The sequence below is a fragment of the Bufo gargarizans genome, chromosome 1 (genome assembly GCF_014858855.1).
Source record: "Bufo gargarizans isolate SCDJY-AF-19 chromosome 1, ASM1485885v1, whole genome shotgun sequence".
NCBI lineage: Eukaryota > Metazoa > Chordata > Amphibia > Anura > Bufonidae > Bufo > Bufo gargarizans.
In genome coordinates, this window is record NC_058080.1 from 703,035,361 (window position 1) to 703,060,155 (window position 24,795).

General features: G+C 48.9%; 1 protein-coding gene across 10 annotated transcripts in view; it reads left to right on the forward strand.

The window, feature by feature from the left end:
* UBAP2 (ubiquitin associated protein 2) overlaps window positions 1–24,795 on the forward strand; it is a 113,146-nt gene that overhangs the window by 17,475 nt on the left and 70,876 nt on the right. For 9 of the 10 annotated variants that reach the window (XM_044276281.1, XM_044276280.1, XM_044276279.1 and 6 more), the window contains exon 2: window positions 13,673–13,806. In XM_044276281.1, coding sequence (XP_044132216.1) covers window positions 13,714–13,806 — 93 coding nt within the window. In that variant the 5' untranslated portion in view covers window positions 13,673–13,713. The remainder of the gene's footprint in view (window positions 1–13,672; window positions 13,807–24,795) is intronic. The other variant, XM_044276283.1, reaches the window with a different exon arrangement.

Consider the following 24,795-nt stretch of genomic DNA (forward strand, 5'->3'; position numbering starts at 1 on the left):
GCTCTGCATGCGGACACCAAAACGCTGCTTGTTAGGGCTCTTTCACACTTGCGTTCTTTTCTTCCGGCATAGAGTTCCGTCGTCAGGGCTCTATGCCGGAAGAATCCTGATCAGTTTTATCCTAATGCATTCTGAATGGAGAGAAATCCGTTCAGGATGCATCAGGATGTCTTCAGTTCCGGACCGGAACGTTTTTTGGCCGGAGAAAATACTGCAGCATACAGCGCTTTTTGCTCCGGCTAAAAATCCTGAACACTTGCCACAAGGCCGGATCCGGAATGAATGCCCATTGAAAGGCATTGATCCGGATCCGGCCTTAAGCTAAACGTCGTTTCGGCGCATTTCCGGATCCGACGTTTGGCTTTTTCTGAACGGTTACCATGGCTGCCAAGACGCTAAAGTCCTGGCAGCCATGGTAAAGTCCGTGCGGCTTCCGGGGTGCTTCAGAGTGACGTCAGGGCGCCCCACGCGCATGGATGAAGTGATCGCATGGCACGTCATCCATGCGCATGGGGCGCTCTGACGTCATTCTGGAGCGCCCCGGGAGCCGCACGGACTGGAAGTATACTGCTCCCCCGCTCCCCACTACTACTATGGCAACCAGGACTTTAATAGCGTCCTGGCTGCCATAGTAACACTGAACGCATTTTGAAGACGGATCCGTCTTCAAATGCTTTCAGTTCACTTGCGTTTTTCCGGATCTGGCGTGTAATTCCGGCAAGTGGAGTACACGCCGGATCCGGACAACACAAGTGTGAAAGAGGCCTTAGTCCCACAGAGAACATTAATTTCCCAGCAGTCAGACTGCAAACAGGGCACACTTTTATTCACTCTCTTTTCAGAGCAGAGGGAGGGAAGCTCTGCAACTGCATGTAAACAAAGGGGCTAGAACAGAACTAGGTAAATAAGTAAATATATAGGTATATATTTCATCCGTAACACTTGCATAGATAATGTATATATTGCTGACCATCAGATTTAGTGTTTTTCAGAGCAAAATAGCCGCAGGACGGATCCGACATGGTGAACAGCCTGTCGGATCCGTCCTGCCGCATGTGTGAAAGTACCCTTAGTTTAGTAGGCTTCTAGGGGGAGATTTATCTTCTTTGCTCCTGTAAGGTGGCTTTAAAAAGTTGCAGGTACGACGACTTTAAAAAAAAAAAGTGTCACAACTATCGTCTTTTTACGCCACCTCGCTATTTCCACTAAAGGGGGCTTTACCAGACACCCTAACAAATTTATCTTCTTTACGCCATTTTTCTATCACAAATAAAGATAAGATAAATGTTCGAAAGCGCCATTCTTGATAAATCTCTCCCTTAGGCTACTTTCACACTTGCGCTGTTAATTCCGGTATTGAAGATCGGATAGAAGATCTTTATGCCGTAATTAAAAGGATCTGTTTTGATTTTGCACATCAGGAGGCATCCGTTCCATTAGGCTCCATTCACACGTCTGCAAAATGGGTCCACATCCGTTCCGCAATTTTGTGGACCCATTCATTTTTAATCGGGCCGGAATGTGCTGTCCAAATCCGCATTTGCGGATACGCACTTCCGTTCCGCAAAAAAAAAAAAAAAAAGAACCTCTTGCCTGCAATTGGGGACAAGAAAAGGTATTTTCTATGACAGTGCCGGCGATGTGCGGTCCGCAAAATGTGGAATGCAGAACGCATACGGACGTGTGAATGGACCCTTAGGATGCGGTTGTGTGAAGTCAAAACAGAAAAAATGGATCCGTCACTAAATACATTGAAAGTCAATGGATGACAGATGGCTTTTTTTTTTGGCTCCTAAAAAATTGATCCGTCACCATTGACTGACATTGTTTTCAGTGCCAGATCAGTTTTTATGACCGGACATAAATCCGCAGCTTTCACAGAAGACGTCCCGTTGCATCCTGAACGGATCTCTCTCCGTCAGATCTCAGTACCGGAAAACAACAACACAAGTGTGAAAGTAGCCTTAGTGTTTTAGCTTTTGATCTGATTTATGTACTTTCCAGTGACTGTCCAGTAATCTAGAATATTTGATAATCCAGCAGTTGTTAGGTCCCATTAATTCCCTGGCTGTAGCTGTTGGGCATCCTTTGTGTTTGCTGCTTCTGGTTGTCATTCCATGGGCAGATGTCTCACCCACCCTCATGGGCAATGTGACTTCATCTGATCCAAGTGTTCACAGAGAAGGTGGCAGACCCTAGTTCACTTCATATCGACTTTCAATCATAATTATGTGTTGGGTTTGGTCTGGCGACAGATATATATTCTTAGCAGGGCGTTGCGAGATGACATGTAGTGGGTGAGATGTGAAAATCGCGTCTGTAATATTTTTTTTTTTTTAAAAGCATGTTTTTTGCTGCAGTTTTTATAAATGAGGCTCATTTATTTCATAGTCTTTGGTCATAAAAATGTCAACTGCTTTAAAAACTGTCATGTTCTTTTCACTGGGGCACTTTTTATGTGGTTTTAACCATTCAATCTCAACTGCTACATGTGACTATATACCCTTCGGTGTGGTTGTGACACAGCAGAGTACCACGTGGCTGTACAAGCCGCTGCAGGATCACATCAACTGATTAGAATCAAATTGTTTATTTGCCATCAATTGTTAATGACTGCATGATAATCTGCAGATCTGCGCTGCCATTTACAATGACCACCGAATAAATCGGTTCTACTTAAAGGACATCTGTCAGCAGATTTGTACCTATGACACTGGCTGATCTGTTACATGTGCACTTGGCAGCTGAAGGCATCTGTGTTGGTCCCATGTTCGTATGTGCCCGCATTGCGGAAAAAAAATTATGTTTTAATATATGCAAATGAGCCTCTAGGAGCAATGGGGGAGTTGCTGTTACACCTAGAGGCTCTGCTCTCTCCAACTACTGCATCATAACGCCTGGCCCTGTCAGTCAGAGCATAGAGGACGCAGCAATTACAGAAAGAGCAATGCAGACACATATGAACATGGGGCCAACACAGATGCCTTCAGCTGCCAAGCGCACATGTAATAGTTCAGCCGGTGTCAGGCTCCAGTCACATGTCCGTATGTGTTTTGCGGATTCGCAAAATACGGACACCAGCAATATGTGTTCCGCATTTTGCGAACCGCACATCGCCGGCACTATACTAGAAAATGCCTAATCTTGTCCGCAATTGCGGACAAAAATAGGACATGTTCTATTTCGGGAACGGAAGTGCGTATTCGGACAGCACATAGTTTGGCCACATAGAAATGAATGGTTCCGCAAAATGCGGAGCAGAATTGCGGACGTGTGAATGGACCCTCATGGGTTCAAATCTGCTGACAGATGCCCTTTAATTTCATCCTGGTGCAGCTTGTATGGCGATGTGGTGTTGAGCTGCAAGGTACTGCGCCCTAACCATAGCCTGTCTGTGTGCCCATACCCTTATAGTTGGAGCAGTGATCTCGATATGTCCAATGAACTATACATGAATAAGCAATACAATGCCCAGCGTACAGTAGTCCTCACCACTCCCTATCCTCGGTGTGCGCCTCTCTATAGTCATGTGCCTAAATATTACAATGTATAGAACACCCTTATATACTGGCTGTGTAGAGTCAGAATCTCCTTTATAGTGCCCCCTGTTAATGTGCATTAGGTCCAGACTCTTGCCTTGTGTCCTGAGTTACAGGACGGCTAATGTCTATTGCAGCCAGCTCCCAAACTGGGAATTCCAGGAAGTGACTGCTGTGAGGGCCCCAGATCCCTGGAATCTGTCCACCACCCCAGTTACTGATAATGAGTGCACATAACCTGCACATGTGGCAGGCATTGCTCACACGGTGTGGCTGTGGGGGTCTCTGTCTGGGAGTGAAGTCAGCCTGGGTGGGGTAACAGCTGCTGAGAAATTGGAGCTGAGCGGCAGCAACCAGGAGAAGGATTTTTCCTCTTAAACATATGTGAACAGTCACTTATGAAACCCATGCTCAGATTTCGGCCTTCTGAGATGTGGGGGTGGGGTTATTCCCTTCCTATTTGAGGAGCTGCAATCCCATGTTCTGTGAGGTATATTTTTACCCCCACACTGAACAAGGCCCTTCAAAAAGGAGGCCAGAACTGACTGTCCTATGACGAGCAGGATTTTTCTTTTATTGCACCCTGTGCTTTAGTAAATGACAGACAAGCTGACCCTTGAATTAGTGCAAATTGCTCTTAAAGGGCTTGTGCAGAGCTTTTATATTGTTGACCTATTCTCAGGATGGATCGTCAATATCTGATCCGCAGGGGTCCGACACGACTGCCGATCAGCAGTTTAAAGAGGAGGCATTGCTCCGTGCAAGCGCTGCTGCTTCTTTCATTACACTGTACGTAATCTCAGAAGCGAGTGTGATTACAAGTACTCTGCGCCACCGCAGCGCAGAAGACAACGGGCAGTGTAATGGAGAGGAAGCAGCGCTCGCATGGAGTGCCACCTCCTCTTCAAATAGCTGATTGGCGGGGGTGTCGGACCCTTACCTATCAGATATTGACAACCTTTCCGGAGGAGAGGTCATCAGTATAAAAATCTCTTAAACCCTCTTTAACCAGGACATGTGCATATATCCTTATGAAAATTACTGGAAAAGCCACATCACCGGATAGATCATCAGTATCTAATTGGTAGGGGGTTAGACACCGTGGACCCCTGTGATCAGCTGTTTAAAAGGGCATTGAAGCTCCTGTGAGCGCCACGGCATTCTTGCTGTACATTGTATGGCGGTTGTGCTGGTATCGCTCTCGGCCCCATTCACTTGTAGGCCAGATGACTGACTGACTGAATGTGTCGTCACTGGACCTAGGAAAAGCTGCGAGAAGGGCACAGCGAATACCCGTGTAGGCTCCTAAAAGGTGTTTGGCCTATGTAAACAATTCCTTTTAAAGCTTTTGGGTTGTTGCAGGGTGGATAAAAATCAATAAAAAATAAACATTTTTATTTATTTATCAGTTTTTTTTATATATATATAAAATCCTTTTTGAGGAAAATATATTACCATCCAAAGGTTATTCCATCATGAAATAAAGATTAGTTTTTTAATTATGTAGAATAAGGCTGTATATGTTTAATTTTTTTTTTGGGTAAATAAATTCCATTAATCCCTTCACAATGTCATGCTCCAGAGGTTTTTGTAAGATTATTGGGCAGTTTCTCTGCCTACAAGACATTATCACAGATGCTTGGTTTACTTTTGCAGTTCTCAAAACTGAATTTGACTCAGCAGAGGTCACATGCCTCTTTTTCACAGCAAAAATATTATAACATGAACAGAGTTGAGAAAAAGACCTTAATCCTAACTTCTACAAACCTATGAATGCAGAATCAACCTAATCAAACTAATATGAAAAGTTGTTCTAAAAATCTTCATCTACTTGCATATTATAAGTTATACCAGCAAGAATTAGTCTTTATGTAGAAAACTATGATTTAAATCAAGCCTTAGTGACTAGTGATTTAAATCAAATCCCCCCTGGGTTGTTGTGAGCTGGGCAGAATCGACAGTGAGGAATATACCACCCAAATTATTTGGACACACCTACGGCATATGTGCATGGTCATATTGTTGGTTTTCTATGGAGCCGTAAAGGATATTCAAGTTATGCCCATTGCACAAAATAACGAGTAGATTGGTGGGGTATGAACACTGGGACCCCAGCTGATCGCAAGAATGGGGCTCTATGAATGCAGCAGCAGAATAAGCACGTGGACTGTTGCTTTATGCATCTCTATGGGACAGCCGGAAATAGCTGAGCGCTGCACTCTGCCTTCTCCGGCAGTCCCATAGGAAATGAAGGGATACTCTCCCTTAAATGCTATGAATATCGGAGGCGGTCTGCCGGCACCTGTGCGGAGGCAGTCAAGAGCCACCGTCATGGATGATGGCTGTTTTATCAGTCAGATATCAGCCCTACTTCTGTACTGACGTCTAATGAGAAACATTTGTTTTGCCTGGATGGAAATTACGTATGCATTAGCTTGTCAGTGCTGGGTGTAGGAAGCCATTGGGTAGGTTATTTTGGGATGTTGCCTGTATGTGCCAAGCATTTTATTTCCTGCTTGGGTGAGGACGGGGGAGCTGAGCGGCCTGCACTCATGTGTCACCACAGAGAGGAGTGTGTAATGTGGTTTTTAAAGCTGTACTGTATGAATGTGATTTGCTGGGTTTACCATGTCTAACATGATTGCTGAAATCTGCAGCGTGTCCATAAATCAGTATTTGTGTATGTGTGGACCGTTGGTTCAAGGGTTAGGGGCCCCTTGTTCTGCTGGTATGATGTGGATCCAGGCTTAAAGGGGTTGTCTTGCCTTAAACATTTGTGACATATTGCTAGCATATGCCACCACCCTTGGGACCCAAACCTGTCTCTAGATCAGGGTTCCCAAAGTGAAGGAGAGGGCACCATGCATGCTCACTTGCGTTGCGTGAAAATTGCAGCATTTTCTATAGGCCTCTATCACACGGGCGCTGTGAGTGAGGGCCGGATGCGTTCAGGGTGCATTGCAGGAAACCCACGCGAGTAGGTACGCAATTTCAGTCAGTTTTTTCTGCGCGAGTGCAATGCGTTTTGCACGCGCGTGATAAAAAACTGAATGTGGTACCCAGACCCCAACCTGGACTCGCTTGGGTTTCCCGCAATGCACTCTGAACGCATCCGGCCCTCACCCGCAACTCCCGTGTGAATTAGGCCTTATAGTTACAACACTTGAATACCCTCTAAACATCTGATTTCTCGTGTCCAGATTCTTCTCAACTCATAGGTTGTTTCATACAATGTTTCAAAGTAGAAAAGCTGCCCCTTTTGCCTGTAAAGTTGCATCACCCAACTTTGCAGAATTACTGCCTTAGAGGACCTGCTGGGGGCCATCTGGACCCCACTATTCACTTCAGCACTTTAGGGCTGTTAAATATGGTGTCTGAACTACAGGAGGAGCTGAGCAGATTGTGCAGTGCGCCCTCCATTGCTTTCGGGGCTCCGTTCTTTACATAGGTGCGGATCCCAGCGGTGGGACCCACACCTATAAGACAATGGGGGCATATCCTAGCGATATGCCCCCATTTTCTATGATGATACAACACCTTTAAGGGTCCATTCACATGTTCGCAAATTGGTCCACATCCGTTCCGCAATTTTGCAGAACAGGTGCGGACCCATTCATTTTCAATGGGGCAGGAATATGCTATCTGCATTTTGCGGATCCGCACTTCCGTTCTGCAAAAAATAGAACATGTCCTATTCTTATCTGCAATTGCGGACAAGAAAAGGCATTTTCTATGAGAGTGCCGGCAATGTGGGGTCTGCAAAATGTGGAATGCACATTGCCGGTGTCCGTGTTTTGCAGATCCGCAAAACACATACGGACGTGTGACTAGACCCTTAAAGGGCTTGTCTAACTTCAGCCAGTGGCATGTATCACGTAAAGAAAGTTTATATATAAAGCCACTTTGTGATATTTGGTTATTATCCATATTTCTTCCTTTGCTGATCTGATTATTTTTCCATCACATTATACACAGTTTATTTCCATGGTTACGACCACACTGCAATCCAGCAAACGCCGGTGCCTCTAGTGCAGTGATGGCTAACCTTGGCACTCCAGCTGTGGTGAAACTACGACTCCCAGCATGCTACATTTATTTCTTTAGAGTTCTGAGAGCAGCCAAGCAAGGGGGGCATCTTGGGAGTTGTAGTTTTACCACAGCTGGAGTGCCAAGGTTAGCCGTCACTGCTCTAGTGGCTAGGACTGTGGGAGCGCGCATAGAGCGGTGCTTTTTCCTATAGTGTGCAAGCACGGCCACCACTGCTGGGTTGTCGTAACCATAGAAACTAAAAGTGTATAATACAAAGAAAAAATGAATCCAGCCAGCAAAGGAGAAGATAAGGACAATTACAATACATTAGTTAAGTGCCTTGTATTAATTTTCTCTACATGATAAATGTCATTTGCTGAAGTGAGACAATCCCTTTAGCTTCAAGGGCAGCAGTACTGCAGAGACCAGTGCTGTCCACTGCAGTATTGGCAGAGCTCTGTAGCTCCAGCACTGACTGTGGTCGACAAAGCTACACAGAGCAGCTGATCGGTGAGTGACCCCCACCGACCAGCTGGTATTAGCCTATCGTTGTGTCAACAGAATGCGGCAGCAGGGTCTGTGAGCAGATGGGCAGCAGATACCATTTGTGTGTGGTTCATTTTTCACTGATCCATTGCGGAGAAATTGGTAAAATGCGCGGTGCAGTGCCACAGATCCTGGATTTCCAACTCTTAACTCCAACTCAATTTATGCAAGAGTTTTTGCGCAAATGCAGTTACTACACTGCCCTCGCCGCTTTCTGAAGAGGGTGGCGTGGGCTGTGCCAAGGTGCCCCAGCAGATCTTTTACACCAGTTTTCTAGCTACAAGCTGGTATAGATTTCATTCTAGGCGGACGAACTGCTTAAGGATGTACTTACGGTAATTTATGACTAGGTGTATGCTTTGTCATATATTTAGCGCATCTTCTGGTGGTGCCAGGGATAGCATGAAAAAAAACCTTGTGTGAGCTAGGGCTGCAACGATTAATCGATGTAATCGATTATATTCGATAACTGGATTTGTTGTCGACGAATCCAGTTATCGAATAATCGCCGATTCGTTGCTATTCGGGCGGGCGGGCGGTCGCTGCATCTTTATTTTACCTTTTTACAATGACTCTCCCGCTCCTGTAACAGCCAGGTACAGCGGACGGCGGCGTAACGTCACTCACGTGACACGCCTGCTCCGCCTCCTTCATTCATGAAGTGGGCGGAGCAGGTGCGTCACGTGATTGAGTGACGTTACGCCGCCGTCCGCTCTGCCTGGCTGTTACAGGAGCGGGAGCGTCATTGTAAAAAGGTAAAATAAAGATGCAAGCATCGGGGCCGGGGCTGTTATGGGGAGGGGAGGGGGGGGAGGATCTGTCTATGGCACTGCTATGGGGAGGGGGGTCTGTGTATAGCACTGCTATGGGGAGGAGGGGGGGTCTGTGTATGGCACTGCTATGGGAAGGGGGATCTGTGCACTGTTATGAGGAAAGGGATCTTAACAGTGCACATATCCCCCTCTCCATAACTGCGCCACCCACAGATCCCCCTCTCCATAACTGCGCCACCCACAGATCCCCCTCTCCATAACTGCGCCACCCACAGATCCCCCTCTCCATAACTACGCCATCCACAGATCCCCCCTCTCCATAACTACGCCATCCACAGATCCCCCCTCTCCATAACTACGCCATCCACAGATCCCCCCTCTCCATAACTACGCCATCCACAGATCCCCCCTCTCCATAACTACGCCATCCACAAGATCCCCCTCTCCATAACTACGCCATCCACAGATCCCCCTCTCCATAACTACGCCGTCCACAGATCCCCCTCTCCATAACTGCGCCATCCACAGATCCCCCTCTCCATAACTGCGCCGTCCACAGATCCCCTCTCCATAACTGCGCCGTCCACAGATCCCCCTCTCCATAACTGCGCCTCCACAGATCCCCCTCTCCATAACTGCGCCGTCCACAGATCCCCCCCTCCTAACTGCGCCGTCCACAGATCCCCCTCGTCCATAACTGCTGCCGTCCACAGATCCCCCTCTCCATAACTGCGCCGTCCACAGATCCCCCTCTCATAACTAACTGCGCCGTCCACAGATCCCCTCTCCATAACTGCGCCGTCCACAGATCCCCCTCTCCATAACTGCGCCGTCCACAGATCCCCTCTCCATAACTGCGCCGTCCACAGATCCCCTCTCCATAACTGCGCCGTCCACAGATCCCCCTCTCCATAACTGCGCCGTCCACAGATCCCCCTCTCCATAACTGCGCCGTCCACAGATCCCCCTCTCCATAACTGCGCCGTCCACAGATCCCCCTCTCCATAACTGCGCCGTCCACAGATCCCCTCTCCATAACTGCGCCGTCCACAGATCCCCCTCTCCATAACTGCGCCGTCCACAGATCCCCTCTCCATAACTGCGCCGTCCACAGATCCCCCTCTCCATAACTGCGCCGTCCACAGATCCCCCTCTCCATAACTGCGCCGTCCACAGATCCCCCTCTCCATAACTGCGCCGTCCACAGATCCCCCTCTCCATAACTGCGCCGTCCACAGATCCCCCTCTCCATAACTGCGCCGTCCACAGATCCCCCTCTCCATAACTGCGCCGTCCACAGATCCCCCTCTCCATAACTGCGCCGTCCACAGATCCCCCTCTCCATAACTGCGCCGTCCACAGATCCCCCTCTCCATAACTGCGCCGTCCACAGATCCCCCTCTCCATAACTGCGCCGTCCACAGATCCCCCTCTCCATAACTGCGCCGTCCACAGATCCCCCTCTCCATAACTGCGCCGTCCACAGATCCCCCTCTCCATAACTGCGCCGTCCACAGATCCCCCTCTCCATAACTGCGCCGTCCACAGATCCCCCTCTCCATAACTGCGCCGTCCACAGATCCCCCTCTCCATAACTGCGCCGTCCACAGATCCCCCTCTCCATAACTGCGCCGTCCACAGATCCCCCTCTCCATAACTGCGCCGTCCACAGATCCCCCTCTCCATAACTGCGCCGTCCACAGATCCCCCTCTCCATAACTGCGCCGTCCACAGATCCCCCTCTCCATAACTGCGCCGTCCACAGATCCCCCTCTCCATAACTGCGCCGTCCACAGATCCCCCTCTCCATAACTGCGCCGTCCACAGATCCCCCTCTCCATAACTGCGCCGTCCACAGATCCCCCTCTCCATAACTGCGCCGTCCACAGATCCCCCTCTCCATAACTGCGCCGTCCACAGATCCCCCTCTCCATAACTGCGCCGTCCACAGATCCCCCTCTCCATAACTGCGCCGTCCACAGATCCCCCTCTCCATAACTGCGCCGTCCACAGATCCCCCTCTCCATAACTGCGCCGTCCACAGATCCCCCTCTCCATAACTGCGCCGTCCACAGATCCCCCTCTCCATAACTGCGCCGTCCACAGATCCCCCTCTCCATAACTGCGCCGTCCACAGATCCCCCTCTCCATAACTGCGCCGTCCACAGATCCCCCTCTCCATAACTGCGCCGTCCACAGATCCCCCTCTCCATAACTGCGCCGTCCACAATTTGTTTTATATGGCCTTTGAACATAATTTTTCAAGTAAGATCATATAAACCTCTCTGTTTTGTAATTTTGTCGTTTTTCCCGATTAATCGATTAATCGTAGAAATTAATCGGCAACTAATCGATTATTCAAATAATCGTTAGCTGCAGCCCTAGTGTGAGCACCCTTACGCTTCGAGCATTAGCCGAGGCAGCAGTACCTCAGTCTTACGTGCTGCTGTTTTTTCCCTGCACTCGTGGTGCATCCATTTGTCTTTGTGTACTGATCAGCCGTAGTCTCCAATTGTCTCTAAATTTCTGCTTCCCTCCGATAGCAGCTGACTGAGATCTGATCGCTCACCTGGTTTCTCTGCCTCTGATTAGTAGGAAGACCCTGGGGAGGAGGGGGGATTGAGTCAGACATTTAAGTAAAAACGTGGATCCGTCATAGATCAGCAAAAACTCTTCTGTTCTGATAATACAACGGGTATGAACGGAAAGCGTTGTATTATCTTTAAAATGGCCATGACGAACACAGTTGAAAGTCAATGGGGGATGGATCCGTTTTCTATTGTCTGAGAAAACTGATCCGTCCCCATTGACTTAAATTGTGAGTCATGACTGATCCGTCTTGCTCCGCACCACATCGCGGACAGAAAAACACTGCTTGCAGCGTTATTCTGTCCGCGATGGGGACGCAACCGGAACGGAAAGCATTCTGGTGCGTTCCATTCGTTTTTTTCTTCTTTGACAATGAATGGGGACAAAATGGAAGCAGTTTCCTCCGCTATTGAGATACTATGACCTATATCAATAGCAGATATATAAACTGCATAACCATTTGCTACATTGCAAACAAGTGCCAAATCCCAGTAAACCCACATAGGGTTTTCCAATGTGCTCTTTGGTGTGTTTTTCATTGCAGTGCTGAGGGCTTGTTTTTCTTATAAAAGCTGTAAAAAAAAAAAAAAAAAAAAAAGTTCATTGCAGGTGAGTGCTGCAGTCGTGATTTGCATTGTATGGATTTCAGGCAGGTGATATTGTGCCATTGGCCGCATAGCTGCAGTCTATGGCACTGGCTCCTGAGAAAGTGGTGGACACTTCTTTTTTAAGTAAGGGCTCATGCACATGACTGTATATATTTTGCGGTCTGCAAAAATATATGGATGACATCTGTGTTAGTTTTTTTTGTAAATCCATTGTAACAGTATAGAATAGGACATGTTCGTAGCGGCCATACGGGCACGGAATGTACACGTCATTGGTGGAAATGGTAAAATCCTCAGCAGAAATCGTTACCATTATCCGCACAGCAGGGCAATTTCTGCACGAAAGGAAACTACAAAGTACATGAGATTTGTCTGTTGTACAGTTTTCTGCTATTGTATTATACTACGCTTTTTCTGCACGAAAAGCCATGCGTAATCAGCAACTTGGGCAGGTACCTTAAGGGCTTATTTACAAGACTGTAAAAAACTGGTGTTTTCTGAAGCAATTGCAGTCTATGGGGCTATTCACTGAGCGTTTTTTTTTTTTTTTTTTATAACAACGTTGAATAGCAGTCGTCAAATAGTCCATAGTTTTCACTGGTAGATGGACCTAATTAAAATCAATAGTGCCATTTGGATGTGCAAGAGGCACAATGAGGGAACTGCATGGGTTGGAATTTATAACCAAAATCCTATGAAATTTATTAGTTTTTCTTATGGCAGCTAAAAACGGATAAACAGCCAGTAAAAAGGATGCACGCATTAATGCAAAATGGCCATGAAACACGAGTCTATTTGTTTTTAATGGGTGTTTTAAAGGGGTTCTGCACTTTCATTTAACTGATGATGTATCCTCTGGATAGATCATCAGCTTCTGATCGGCGGGGGTCCTACACACGGGACTCCCGCCGATAAGCTGTTTAAGAAGGCAGCGGCGCTCCAGCAGCGCCGCGGCCTTCTCACTGTTTACCGGCGGCCCACTGACATCACGACTAGTATCAACTAGCGTGGGAGCGGCTAAGTTCTGTTCACTTGAATGGCGCTTAGCCCCGCCCACGCTAGTTGATACTAGTCGTGACGTCAGTGGGCCGGCGGTAAACAGTGAGAAGGCCACGTCGCTGCTGGAGCGCCGCTGCCTTCTGAAACAGCTGATCGGCAGGGGTCCCGGGTGTCGGACCCCCGCCGATCAGAAGATGATGATCTATCCAGAGGATAGATCATCAGTTAAATGAAAGTGCAGAACCCTTTAAGTATGTGAGTCCCCCTGTAGTGGACACAGAGCACCTGTTAAATTGAAACTGTAGATGGCACTATAAAGTACTCCTACAATATCTGCAAAAAAAGGTACAACTACACTGGCAGTCAATCGTGTCCTACTGCATCGCAACAGTTGCACAAAAGTCCAATATGAACAAAGAAAAACTGTTAAGCGTGATCCAATGGTTGGTCTGTTCCCGGTGTGGAATGGCAAATAGGGGACAATAGGTTTCATTCCTATTAGTACTTTCTTGTATAAATGTTTGGTTTTGAGCTGGTTTAGTTACTGGACCTTAGGATAATATCCTCTTTTATCCTTTTCTTTTTGCAGATTTTCTATTTTGTACATACATTGTTTTGTATATACTGTATATGATGACTTCGGTGGGAAATGAACGTACCCGGGGCACTCGGGAAAAAACACAGATTTCAACTCCACAGACGCAACCACAGAAACAGGTACAGGTAAGCTTCCACCGACAGGTTGTTGCTATGCATGAGTTCTGTTTTATTCTTAGTAGTAACATTATATTATCTGGTATGAGTGGGGCTATTGAGTATTCTGGGATATGAAAGCATTATAGAAATTACATGTCAATGTGAACCTTCAGGTAGACCAGGATCCAAAGATCTTTTGAAGAATTTCCTTATTCGTTCTCTTGTCCCTATTAGGTTTTGATTAATGGGCATTGAAGTGCTGAGACTGCCAATGATCACTAGAACAAGGCAGAAGAGGGCCTTCTCCTTGCAGCAGGGGATGGGCTCAAAGTTTCTGTTGAGCCCCTCTTCTGCAGCAAGTACAGTGTCCTGCTTGAGCGCCTCTTTCTAGCAATCCGTGGTGCCCCAACACTTGGACCCACAACAGTCAATGTCTTTGATCTGTCACTATCACATTAAAAAAATTAAAAATTTAAAAATTAGTACAGAACATTTTAGACTAGTTTAAAACCTGCGGCTACCTCTTTGTTCTCTGCAGGGACAGCCTACTGGAGTTCTCCACATCTGTCATTGCCGTATACTGCGGCTTGCCCACTGAACCCCATTAACTATAACGGGGTCCAGTGGAGATCCCGCCGTTGCCTGGCAAATATGCTGGAAATCGAGCAGGCAAAAACTGCAGCATTGCTCACATGGAGCAGCATCTCCTCGTTTCACAGCTGATTGGCAGGGGTGCCAGGTGTCTTTAACCCCTTCAGGACCCTGCCATTTTTCACCTTAAAGGGAACCTGTCACCTGGATTTGGGGTATAAATCTGAGGACGTGGGTTGCTAGATTGCCGCTAGCACATCCACAATATCCGGTCCCCAAAGCTGTATGTGCTTTTATTGTGTCATATGTAAATGAGGCTACTAACTTTTCTGGAGCCCAGCCACGCCCACAGTGAAGGAGCCCAGCGCCGCCCCGCATACTCCGAATCTCCTCCTTGCTCCCCGACGTCACAAAGCTAGAGCGCTGTAAACTCGCAATGCGCGAGCTAGTGCATGCGCAGTGTCGGCATAGTGTTCCTTCTCAGTGCTGGCATCAGCCTCAGGGAACGAACTGCGCATGCGCTAGCTCGCGCGTCGTGAGATTACGGCTCTCTAGCTTTGTGACGTCGCGGAACAAGGAGGAGATTCGGAGGATCTGGGGTGGTGCTGGGCTCAGGGTCAGAACTCTGCACTCATCTCTCAAGCATGGGGGAGACGGGACTCTTCTAAGGTTCATTTATAGATCTGTAAAATCTTCGTTTTTTTACACCATAAAAGCACACACAGCTATGGGGACTGGGTATTGCGGATGTGCTAGCTGCGATCTATCAGCCCATGTCCTCAGCTCTATACACAAAATCCAGGTGACAGGTTCTCTTTAACCCCTTAAGGACCGAGGACGTACCGGTACGTCCTGACTTAAAATCTGAATTCCGGCGCCGCGGGGGTTAATCGGAACGGGATTTCGGCTGAAATCATTCAGCCGGCATCCCGTAACAACGCAGGGGGGGTCATTTGACCCCCCCGTGTCGGCGATCGCAGCAAACCGCAGGTCAATTCAGACCTGCGGTTTGCTGCGCTTTTTGCAGTTTCTGATCCCCGCGGTCCCTGACCGCGGGGATCAGAAACTTCAGAGTGCCTAAAATCAAGATTTCACCTTCCCCCTGCACGATTTGATGGCGGGTGGTGCAGGGGGGGTGTCGCAGGCGGTGGGGGTGTTGCGGGAGGTGGGCGGTGCGGCAGGCGGGATCACGATCCCCCGCCCGCCTCCCATTGCATAATCGTTGGTGTACAGTGGGTATACCAGGGTGCCAGCACATTGCTGGCACCCTGGTATAAACGGCTGACATCGTTGATGCGATGTCAGCCGTTTAACCCTTTCCATACAGCGGTCCGTATGGACCGCTGTATGGAAAAGGTTAACAGTGCAGGGAGCTCCCTCCCTCTCCGATCGGGGGGCTGCTGTGCCTTTGCAGCCCCCCCCCCCCCCCCCCGATGGAGAGGGAGAGAGCCCCCAGGCAGCCCCCCGAAGCCCCGTCCTCACCCTTCCCCGTCTGCGAAGTTGTGGCAGACGGGGAAGGTTCCCATGGCAACAGGACGCCTGCTCAGGCGTCCTGCTGTCCATGGTGCTGAACAGATCTATGCTGAAAGCATAGATCTGTTCAGTGTAAGTAAAATACAGTGCAGAACCCTATATAGGTTCTGTACTGTATTATACAGACATCAGACCCACTGGATCTTCAAGAACCAAGTGGGTCTGGGTCAAAAAAAAAATGTGAAAAAAGTTAAGAGGAAAAAAAAACATTTATCACTGAATAAAAATTAAAAAAATAAAATACACTACACATATTAGGTATCGCCGCGTCCGTAACAACCTGATCTATAAAACGGTCATGTTACTTTCCCCGCACGGTGAACGCCATAAAAATAAAAAAATAACTATGAGAAAATTGAAATTTTGCCCACCTTACGTCCCAAAAAAGGTAATAAAAGTGATCAAAAAAGTCGCATGTACGCCAAAATAGTACCAATCAAACCGTCATCTCATCCCACAAAAAATGAGACCCTACTCAAGATAATCGCCCAAAAACTGAAAAAACTATGGCTCTTAGACTATGGAAACACTAAAACATGATTTTTTTTTTTTGTTTCAAAAATAAAATCATTGTGTAAAACTTACATAAATAAAAATAAAGTATACATATTAGGTATCGCCACGTCCGTATCGACCGGCTCTATAAAAATATCACATGACCTAACCTCTCAGATGACCACCGTAAAAAAAATAAAAAATAAAAAAAAAAAGTGTAAAAAAAGCAATTTTTCTCGCCCAATTTCCTTGGGGGACACAGAAGACCTTGGGTATAGCTCATCTCCCTAGGAGGCGTGACACTAAGTAAGAACTGTTAAGCCCCTCCTCCACAGCTATACCCTCAGCCTGGAGAGAGAGACTGCCAGTTTTTGCTTAGTGTCCAAGGAGGCAAGACACTCCCTGCTACTGCAGGGCTGTTTTTCTCCTGTTTGGTTTTTAGTTTTGATTTTTGCTTTTTGCTTTTGTCTTTTTCTTCAGATCATCAGGGACAACAGAGTCGCACTAGACCTCTCTGTTTCTCCCGGGGTCGAGCTGCGCCAGTGCCGGTCATCCGCACTGCTGCCTCCCCCACAGAAGGCAAGGTGGACCAGGGCAGCCCAGCTCCCCTGCATCCCGCCAGCGCAAGGGTCGCCCGCACGCCAAGTCCCTCTTCCAGCGTCCTGCCACTACGGTGCCAGTAGCTGAAGGGGCGACCCTGCTGGAACGGACCGAGGGTGAAGACGGCTGTGGTAAGAGAGAGGCTTCTCCAGCCCTACGTTCCCCTCATTCCCTCCCCGGTCTCCTGCGTGCTGGACCCCCATACTGGTCCCTGCTGGACCCTGAGGTGTCGTTGGGAACAGCCATTTTCTGGCTCCAGGGCTGTCTCTCATATCCAGCTGTTGCCCAATAATCATATAGCCCCACACCACCACCATACTGGTGACCGCGGGGCGACTATACACTGCCCCTTCATAGGGCATTGCACAGGGGTGAGCAATGGATGGCTGTGGAGGAATTCTGCTTTAGGACCGGAGACCCGCTCCTAGCTGCCTCTGACACAGGGGTTATGCCGGCCCTCCCCCTTACCGGTCGCAGATTCAGTACAGGGGGCCCTCGCTGACTGCCCTGTCCCTCCTCCACGGGCGCCGTTAGGGCAGGGGGTGCAGTGCTGGACTTCAGGGTCCCCCCCCCCCGCCCTCCTTACCGGTGTCTAGGGCCAAGGGCCCGCTCCAGAAGCTGCCGGCTCCAGAAGCTGCCGGACGCAAGGCCCTCACTGCCTGCATGTACTGAGCGCGATGCTCCAGCAGGCCCCGGCTGACTGTTGAGGCTTTTGGTCGGCCAGGAGCCGCAAACTTTTGACCCAGGCTTCGGCCTGCTCGGCCGGCCCGCGGGGTGGGCACCCGCGGCCGTTAGTGCATGCGTCTGCCGGCTCCCGGCCGGGTGCCGCAAACCTTTGACCCAGGCTTCGGCCTGCACGGCCGCAATCCGGCCCTTTGTCTCTGCCGGCCCGCGGGGTGGGCACCCGCGGGCCGTTAGTGCATGCGTCAGCCGGCTCCCTCCCGGTCCCGGCCGACCGCCGGTACTCCCGGTCGGCCGGGCGCCGCGAAAATCTAGGCCCCGGCTTCTCGGCCTACTAGGCCACAAACTTCCAGCCTCAGTTGGAGGGGGCGGGAACTTCTCGCGGCGCGAATTCTTCCCGCCTGGAGGTCCCCCGCCCCCAGGGGATCGCAGCGCCGCCCCCTAGGCCGGATGTTTTGTTAACCTGTTGGGTACCGGCCACCAGGGGCCGGCTCCCATCTAGAGGACACCCTCTATGTTCTGGGCTTCCTGGTGGGCCTGTGTGAGATTGTGCCCCTGTATGGTGGCCCCTTTTTTGCCTCAGAGTGGCTGTGTTTTTAAAAAAAAAAAAGTTAATAAATAACGGAATGGTTGCGCAGGACGCTGCAGCCTGATGCAGTAGTGCTGGCCGCACGCTATGCCCCCCTTCCGTAGGCGGCATGTTGCGCTCCTCTGCTGCGGTTCTGGCCAGCTACATGTTCCCCTTCTAGGCGGACCCTTGCCATCTCCCGGGATGCGGCGCTGACCAAAGGCAGGCGCCCCGTCTATAGGCAGAACGTCGCCTCTCCAGTTACAGGTTGGCCATGTGCATCACTCTCACTGGATTTAATGCCGGACAGGTGCATGACCCCCTTCTGGGGCAGAAGAATTGCACTCTCACCAGATACGGTGCTGGCCATGTACATGACCCCTCAAGGAGCACGGCACTCTCACTGGATTCCTGCCGGCCATGTGTGTATCCCCCTTCTATGGCGGTACGCTGCACTCTCACTGGGTTCGCTGTCGGCCATGGGTATAAAACATGTGCACGTCCCCCTTCCATATGCGGAACACTGCACTCATTGGGTTCACTGCCGGCCATGTGCACGTCCCCCTTCCATAAGCGGAACGCTGCACTCTCAATGGATTCGCTGCCGGCCTTGTGCATGACTCCCTTCCATAAGCGGTAGGCTGCACTCTCATTGGTTTCGCTGCCAGCCTTGAGCATGCCTCCTTCTCTCGGGCGGCATACATACTCTTCCTGGCTGGGGTTGTTCTCTCGCGGTAGGTTGCTGGCCACGTGCTTGACCCCCTTCCATGGCGGGGTGCTTGCACTCTCACCGGATCCGCTGCCAGTCATAGGCATGGCCCCCCCCCCCTTCCTTGGGCGGTGTACCGCACTCTCGCTGGCTTTGCTGCCGGCATGGGCATGCCTCCTCTCCTCAGGCGACATACATGCACCTTCACTGACGGTGTTTGTTCTTGCGCCAGTACGTTGCTGGCCATGTGCATGGCCCCGTCCGTGGCGGGGTGCTCGCGCTCTCCTGGGATGCGATGCTGCCGTGTGCGGTTCATTGCACCCTCACCGAATACGTTGCTGGCCAGGAGCATGGCCCTCTAAACATGGGTGCGCTGCTTGCACTCCCTTTAGAAACGGTGCTGGCCTTGTGCATGACCACTTCTCGTTCCGTGGGCGGTAATTTGCGCGCTCATGAGATTCACGGCTGTCCTTCTATATGCTGTACTGGACGTTCCCCTTTCATTGGCGAACTACTCGTTGCACTCTCACAAAATTCGGTGTTGGGTGGATTATTGCACAATAATTTAATGCCCGGATAATCCTGTGCATGCCCTTCCCCCTTCACTAGGTCCTTTGGTGCGGGCCTTTGCACTCTTGCCGTCTGCAGAGTTTGCCAGGTGCTTTTCTCCCCCCTTTTCTGGGCGGACTGCTTGCGTTCCATAGCATGCCCCCTGTACTAGCCTTGTGCATAACTCCCTTTCGGGTTGCACTTGTACTTCCATGGATACTGTGGGATGCTTGGCTGTGCGCTCTGTGCGTTGTTTGGGCCGTGTTTGCCTTCTCCTCCCGTGGGTGGGTTGGCCTTCTCGCTGCCTGCGGTTTGCTAGTACGTATGCCTCCCTTCCTCCTGCGACATACTTTTTTCTCTTGGGGTGAGGCTGCTTGTCGCTAGCTTTGCACTCTTTTCTGAAGAGGTCATTCTGTCCACCTGTATGAGCCTAAGGTGTTGTCCAACACACAACAAATGAATGCCCAATGTATTCACCGCTGTATAACTTGTATATATGTAGACGGGCTCTGCTGGCTCGCTACTGCACCGAGCTGGGTGGCACTCATTCTCTGGTGTGGTCCCGTTGTGACTGCACCAGCCATGTTCATTGGCCCTTCCACCTGGGGGGTGTTCGGGGTACCTTGATGCGTACCCGTTCGTCCTCCCGTGACATTGCTTCCCCGCGCAAGCCGTCGGGTCAAGAGCGTTGTCTTGGCGCCTTCTGCACTTCAGTCTGATCTGCTACCAGGAACAGACCGCTCCTCTCGGGTAGGGTCACCCAACTTCTCTTGGGTGCTCGTCTATCCAGGTCTGAGGGACCTCCACTTTTGGGTTCTTCAGGGTTTTCGCCTTCTGCGAGGCGATCTGCAGGTCGTCTCACAGAGTAGCAGGTATTCGGCTTTTGAACTGTCCTGTGGCTTCCCTGTTTGCCATTCCTCCTTTCGGTTTGGAGGGTGTTATGCCGGCCTCTGTCTCGACTGCTTTTCCTCGCTGGCTCGGTTGTTTTGGCTTCCTCTCTGAGTTTGTCACTCCGAGGTGGCTTCTGCACCGGCCAGGCCTCAGAGGCTGTTTTCGTCATTGCCCCCTCCCCTTCGGGGGTGAGCATGGTTGTTCATTTGGATGGTTCCGGGGGTTACTTGTGGTCTCGTACCGTCTCCCTCGTTTTCGCTGGCAGTACTAGCTGTGTGCCTGTTTGCCAGGCCTATTGCGTTCTGTCCTCCCGCTGGGTGCAGATTGCCTTTCCATTCTGGGCATATGGTCCTGCTGGACTTACCTTTTCGGTAACTTGGGAGGACTACCCTTCGGTCACGGTTGTCCTTGACTTTCCCTCACCAGGACTGTAGAACTCCTTCCTGTGGTGGCTACGTCGACTTGGACTTTGGCCTGTCTTGTCCTGGCATCTGTCGGCTGCTGGGCGGACCCTTCCGGTTTCTTCCGTCTGTCCTTCTGCTCACCCACTCCGGTTGGATACGGGACTATGTTGTTCGGGGGCCGACGGGAGTTTTCTTCCGACCCTTGGGCCGTGTTACTGGTCTGCGCCTGATCACATTGGGTTTTTTTTTTCCCGCTTGCCAGGCGATTCCTGCGAGCGCGCTGGTGTTCGCTCCCGACTGTGCTTCGTCCGGGTTCGGTTGTCGGACTTAGGGTTCTTGACTAGGTTTTGTGGTAAGTGGGGCATTCCCCCACTCTGCTTTCTCTCCCTTGGTTCTGTCTTTCTCTAGTCCGGCCTGACCCTGGGACTGGGACTCTGTTACTGAAGTGTCAAGTGTCGGCGCTGTCCTTTCCCTTGCAGCGTTTTCTGGCCCTCCTGGGCCTGTCATGACCTTCTTCCACAGAGTGGCTCTTGGTTCCTCTGTACCGTTCCCTGGTACCGCCCTGGGAACTACACACTGAGCTCTTGGCGCTCCACTCTTTCCCTTGGTGCCGTTGTAGAAGTTCTCCCTACTCCTGCTGTCCTGTACAGTTGTGTTTTCTGTTGCCATCATGTCTGATGGGTGGCCCTTCGTGTTCTGTGCCCTCTGTCCTTTTCCAGGACGGGGCTGTTTCTCCATCCCGTCCCTTCCTTCTGAGGGTGGTATCTGCCTTCTTATCTACGAGGCTTTGGTCATCCCCTTCCCGTCTCCGGGAACGGGCGCTTCACCGCTTGGAGATTGTTTGGTTTTGCAGTTGTTACTTGGAGATCTCCGGCTCTTGTCTGCGTTCGGTCTCTTGTGTTTCCAGGATGTCCGCGCAAAGAGTTGACGGCCTCCAGGGTGGCTTTCCTTCGCTCTCTGTGTCTATTGCTGTGGTTACCGCACCAAGGGCAGGGTTCTGCTTTTGGTGTCACCGTTCATTTCAGCCGGAGCGGTCGGTGCCTCCTGGGCCGGAGGCATAAGGCTTCGGCCATGCTTTTGTGCAAGGCGGTCGCTGGTCTTCCTTGCACACCTTACTGGGTTCTACAGGGTGCGCACTGGGGCTTCGGCGTCTGCTGCCTTGGGCCGCCTGGTCTGCAGGCGGCGGTTTCTTGATGCCTTCGGGTGCTTTGCCCTGGTGCTGTGGTCCCTCCCCTCTTGGACTGCTATTGAACGTCCCAAGGTCTTCTGTGTCCCCCAAGGAAATTGGGCGAGAAAACGAGATTTTTGTATAACTTACCAGTAAAATCTCTTTCTCGCTCTTTCCTTGGGGGACACAGCACCCACCCATTCTTTGTTTCCGAGTTTGTTTTACCCGTTGGGTAGTTGGCTTGTTGGCTCCACTTTTGGACTTTGCCTTTTCTCACTACTTGGACACGCAACTGGCAGTCTCTCTCTCCAGGCTGAGGGTATAGCTGTGGAGGAGGGGCTTAACAGTTCTTAGTGTCACGCCTCCTAGGGAGATGAGCTATACCCAAGGTCTTCTGTGTCCCCCAAGGAAAGAGCGAGAAAGAGATTTTACTGGTAAGTTATACAAAAATCTCGTTTTTGCCATCTTACGTCACAAAAAGTGTAATAACAACCGAGCAAAAAGTCATATGCACCCCAAAATAGTGCCAATCAAACCGTCATCTCATCCCGCAAAAAATTAGACCCTACTCAAGATAATCGCCCAAAAACTGAAAAAACTATGGCTCTTAGACTATGGAGACACTAAACAATTTTTTGGTTTTAAAAAAGTTATTGTATAAAACTTACATAAATAAAAAAAAATTGTATACATATTAGGTATCGCCGCGTCCGTGGCAACCTGCTCTATAAAATTACCACATGATCTAACCTGTCAGATGAATGTTGTAAATAACAAAAAAAGTGCCAAAAAAGCTATTTCTTGTTACCTTGCCGCACAAAAAGTGTAATATAGAGCAATAAAAAATCATATGTACCCTAAACTAGTACCAACAATACTGCCACCCTATTCCGTACTTTCTAAAATGGGGTCACTTTTTTGGAGTTTCTACTCTAGGGGTGCATCAGGGGGGCTTCAAATGGGACATGGTGTCGAAAAAACAGTCCAGCAAAATCTGCCTTCCAAAAACCGTATGGCATTCCTTTCCTTCTGCGCCCAGCCGTGTGCCCGTACAGCAGTTTACGACCACATATGGGGTGTTTCTGTAAACTACCGAATCAGGGCCATAAATAATGAGTTTTGTTTGGCTGTTAACCCTTGCTTTGTAACTAAAAAAAAAAATTTAAATGGAAAATCTGCCAAAAAAGTGAAATTTTGAAATTGTATCTCTATTTTCCATTAAATCTTGTGCAACACCTAAAGGGTTAACGAAGTTTTTAAAATCAGTTTTGAATACCTTGAGGGGTGTAGTTTCTTAGATGGGGTCACTTTTATGGAGTTTCTACTCTAGGGGTGCATCAGGGGGCTTCAAATGGGACATGGTGTCTAAAAAACTGTCCAGCAAAATCTGGCTTCCAAAAACCATACGGCGCACCTTTCACTCTACGCCCCGCTGTCTGGCCGTACAGTAGTTTAGACACATATTGGGTGTTTCTGTAAACAGCAGAGTCAGGGCAATAAAGATACAGTCTTGTTTGGCTGTTAACCCTTGCTTTGTTAGTGGAAAAAATGGGTTAAAATGGAAAATTAGGCAAAAAAATGATTCTCAAATTTCATCCCCATTTGCCAATAACTCTTGTGCAACACCTAAAGGGTTAACAGAGTTTGTAAAATCAGTTTTGAATACCTTGAGGGGTGTAGTTTATAGAATGGGGTCATTTTTGGGCGGTTTCTATTATGTAAGCCTCGCAAAGTGACTTCAGACCTGTAGTGGTCCCTAAAAATTGGGTTTTTGTAAATTTCTGAAAAATGTCAAGATTTGCTTCTAAACTTCTAAGCCTTGTAACATCCCCAAAAAATAAAATATCATTCCCAAAATAATTCAAACATGAAGTAGACATATGGGGAATGTTAAGTCATCACAATTTTTGGGGGTATTACTATGTATTACAGAAGTAGAGAAACTGAAACTTTGAAATTTGCTAATTTTTCAAAATTTTTGGTAAATTAGGTATTTTATTATGCACAAAAATTAATTTTTTGGACTTTATTTTACCAGTGTCATGAAGTACAATATGTGACGAAAAAACAATCTCAGAATGGCCTGGATAAGTCAGTGTTTTAAAGGGAACCTGTCACCGGGATTTTGTGTATAGAGCTGAGGACATGGGTTGCTAGATGGCCGCTAGCACATCCGCAATACCCAGTCCCCATAGCTCTGTGTGCCTTTATTGTGTCAAAAAACAGATTTGATACATATGCAAATTAACCTGACATGAGTCCTGTCCCTGACTCATCTCACATACAGGACTCATCTCAGGTTAATTTGCATATGTATTAAATCATTTTTTTAACACAATAAAAGCACACAGAGCTATGGGGACTGTGTATTGCGGATGTGCTAGCGGCCATCTAGCAACCCATGTCCTCAGCTCTATACACAAAATCCCGGTGACAGGTTCCCTTTAAAGTTATCAGCACTTAAAGTGACACTGGTCAGATTTGCAAAAAATAGCATAGTCCTTAAGGTGAAAATGAGCCTGGTCCTTAAGGGGTTAAGGACCAGGCCATTTTTTTTAAATCTGACCGGTGTCACTTTATGTGGTGATTAACTTTAAAGCACTTTTACTTGTCCAGGCCATTCTGAGGTTGTTTTCTCCTCACATATTGTACTTATTGACAGTGGGAAATTTGAGTCAATATATTTCATTTATAAAGAAATACCAAATTGACCCAAAAAATTAAAAAATTCTGAATTTTCAAAATTTTTATTTCTTTGCTAAAGGTATTACTTTACATTTCCCATGTCTACTTCATGTTTGGACCATTTTGTAAATTACATTTTTCT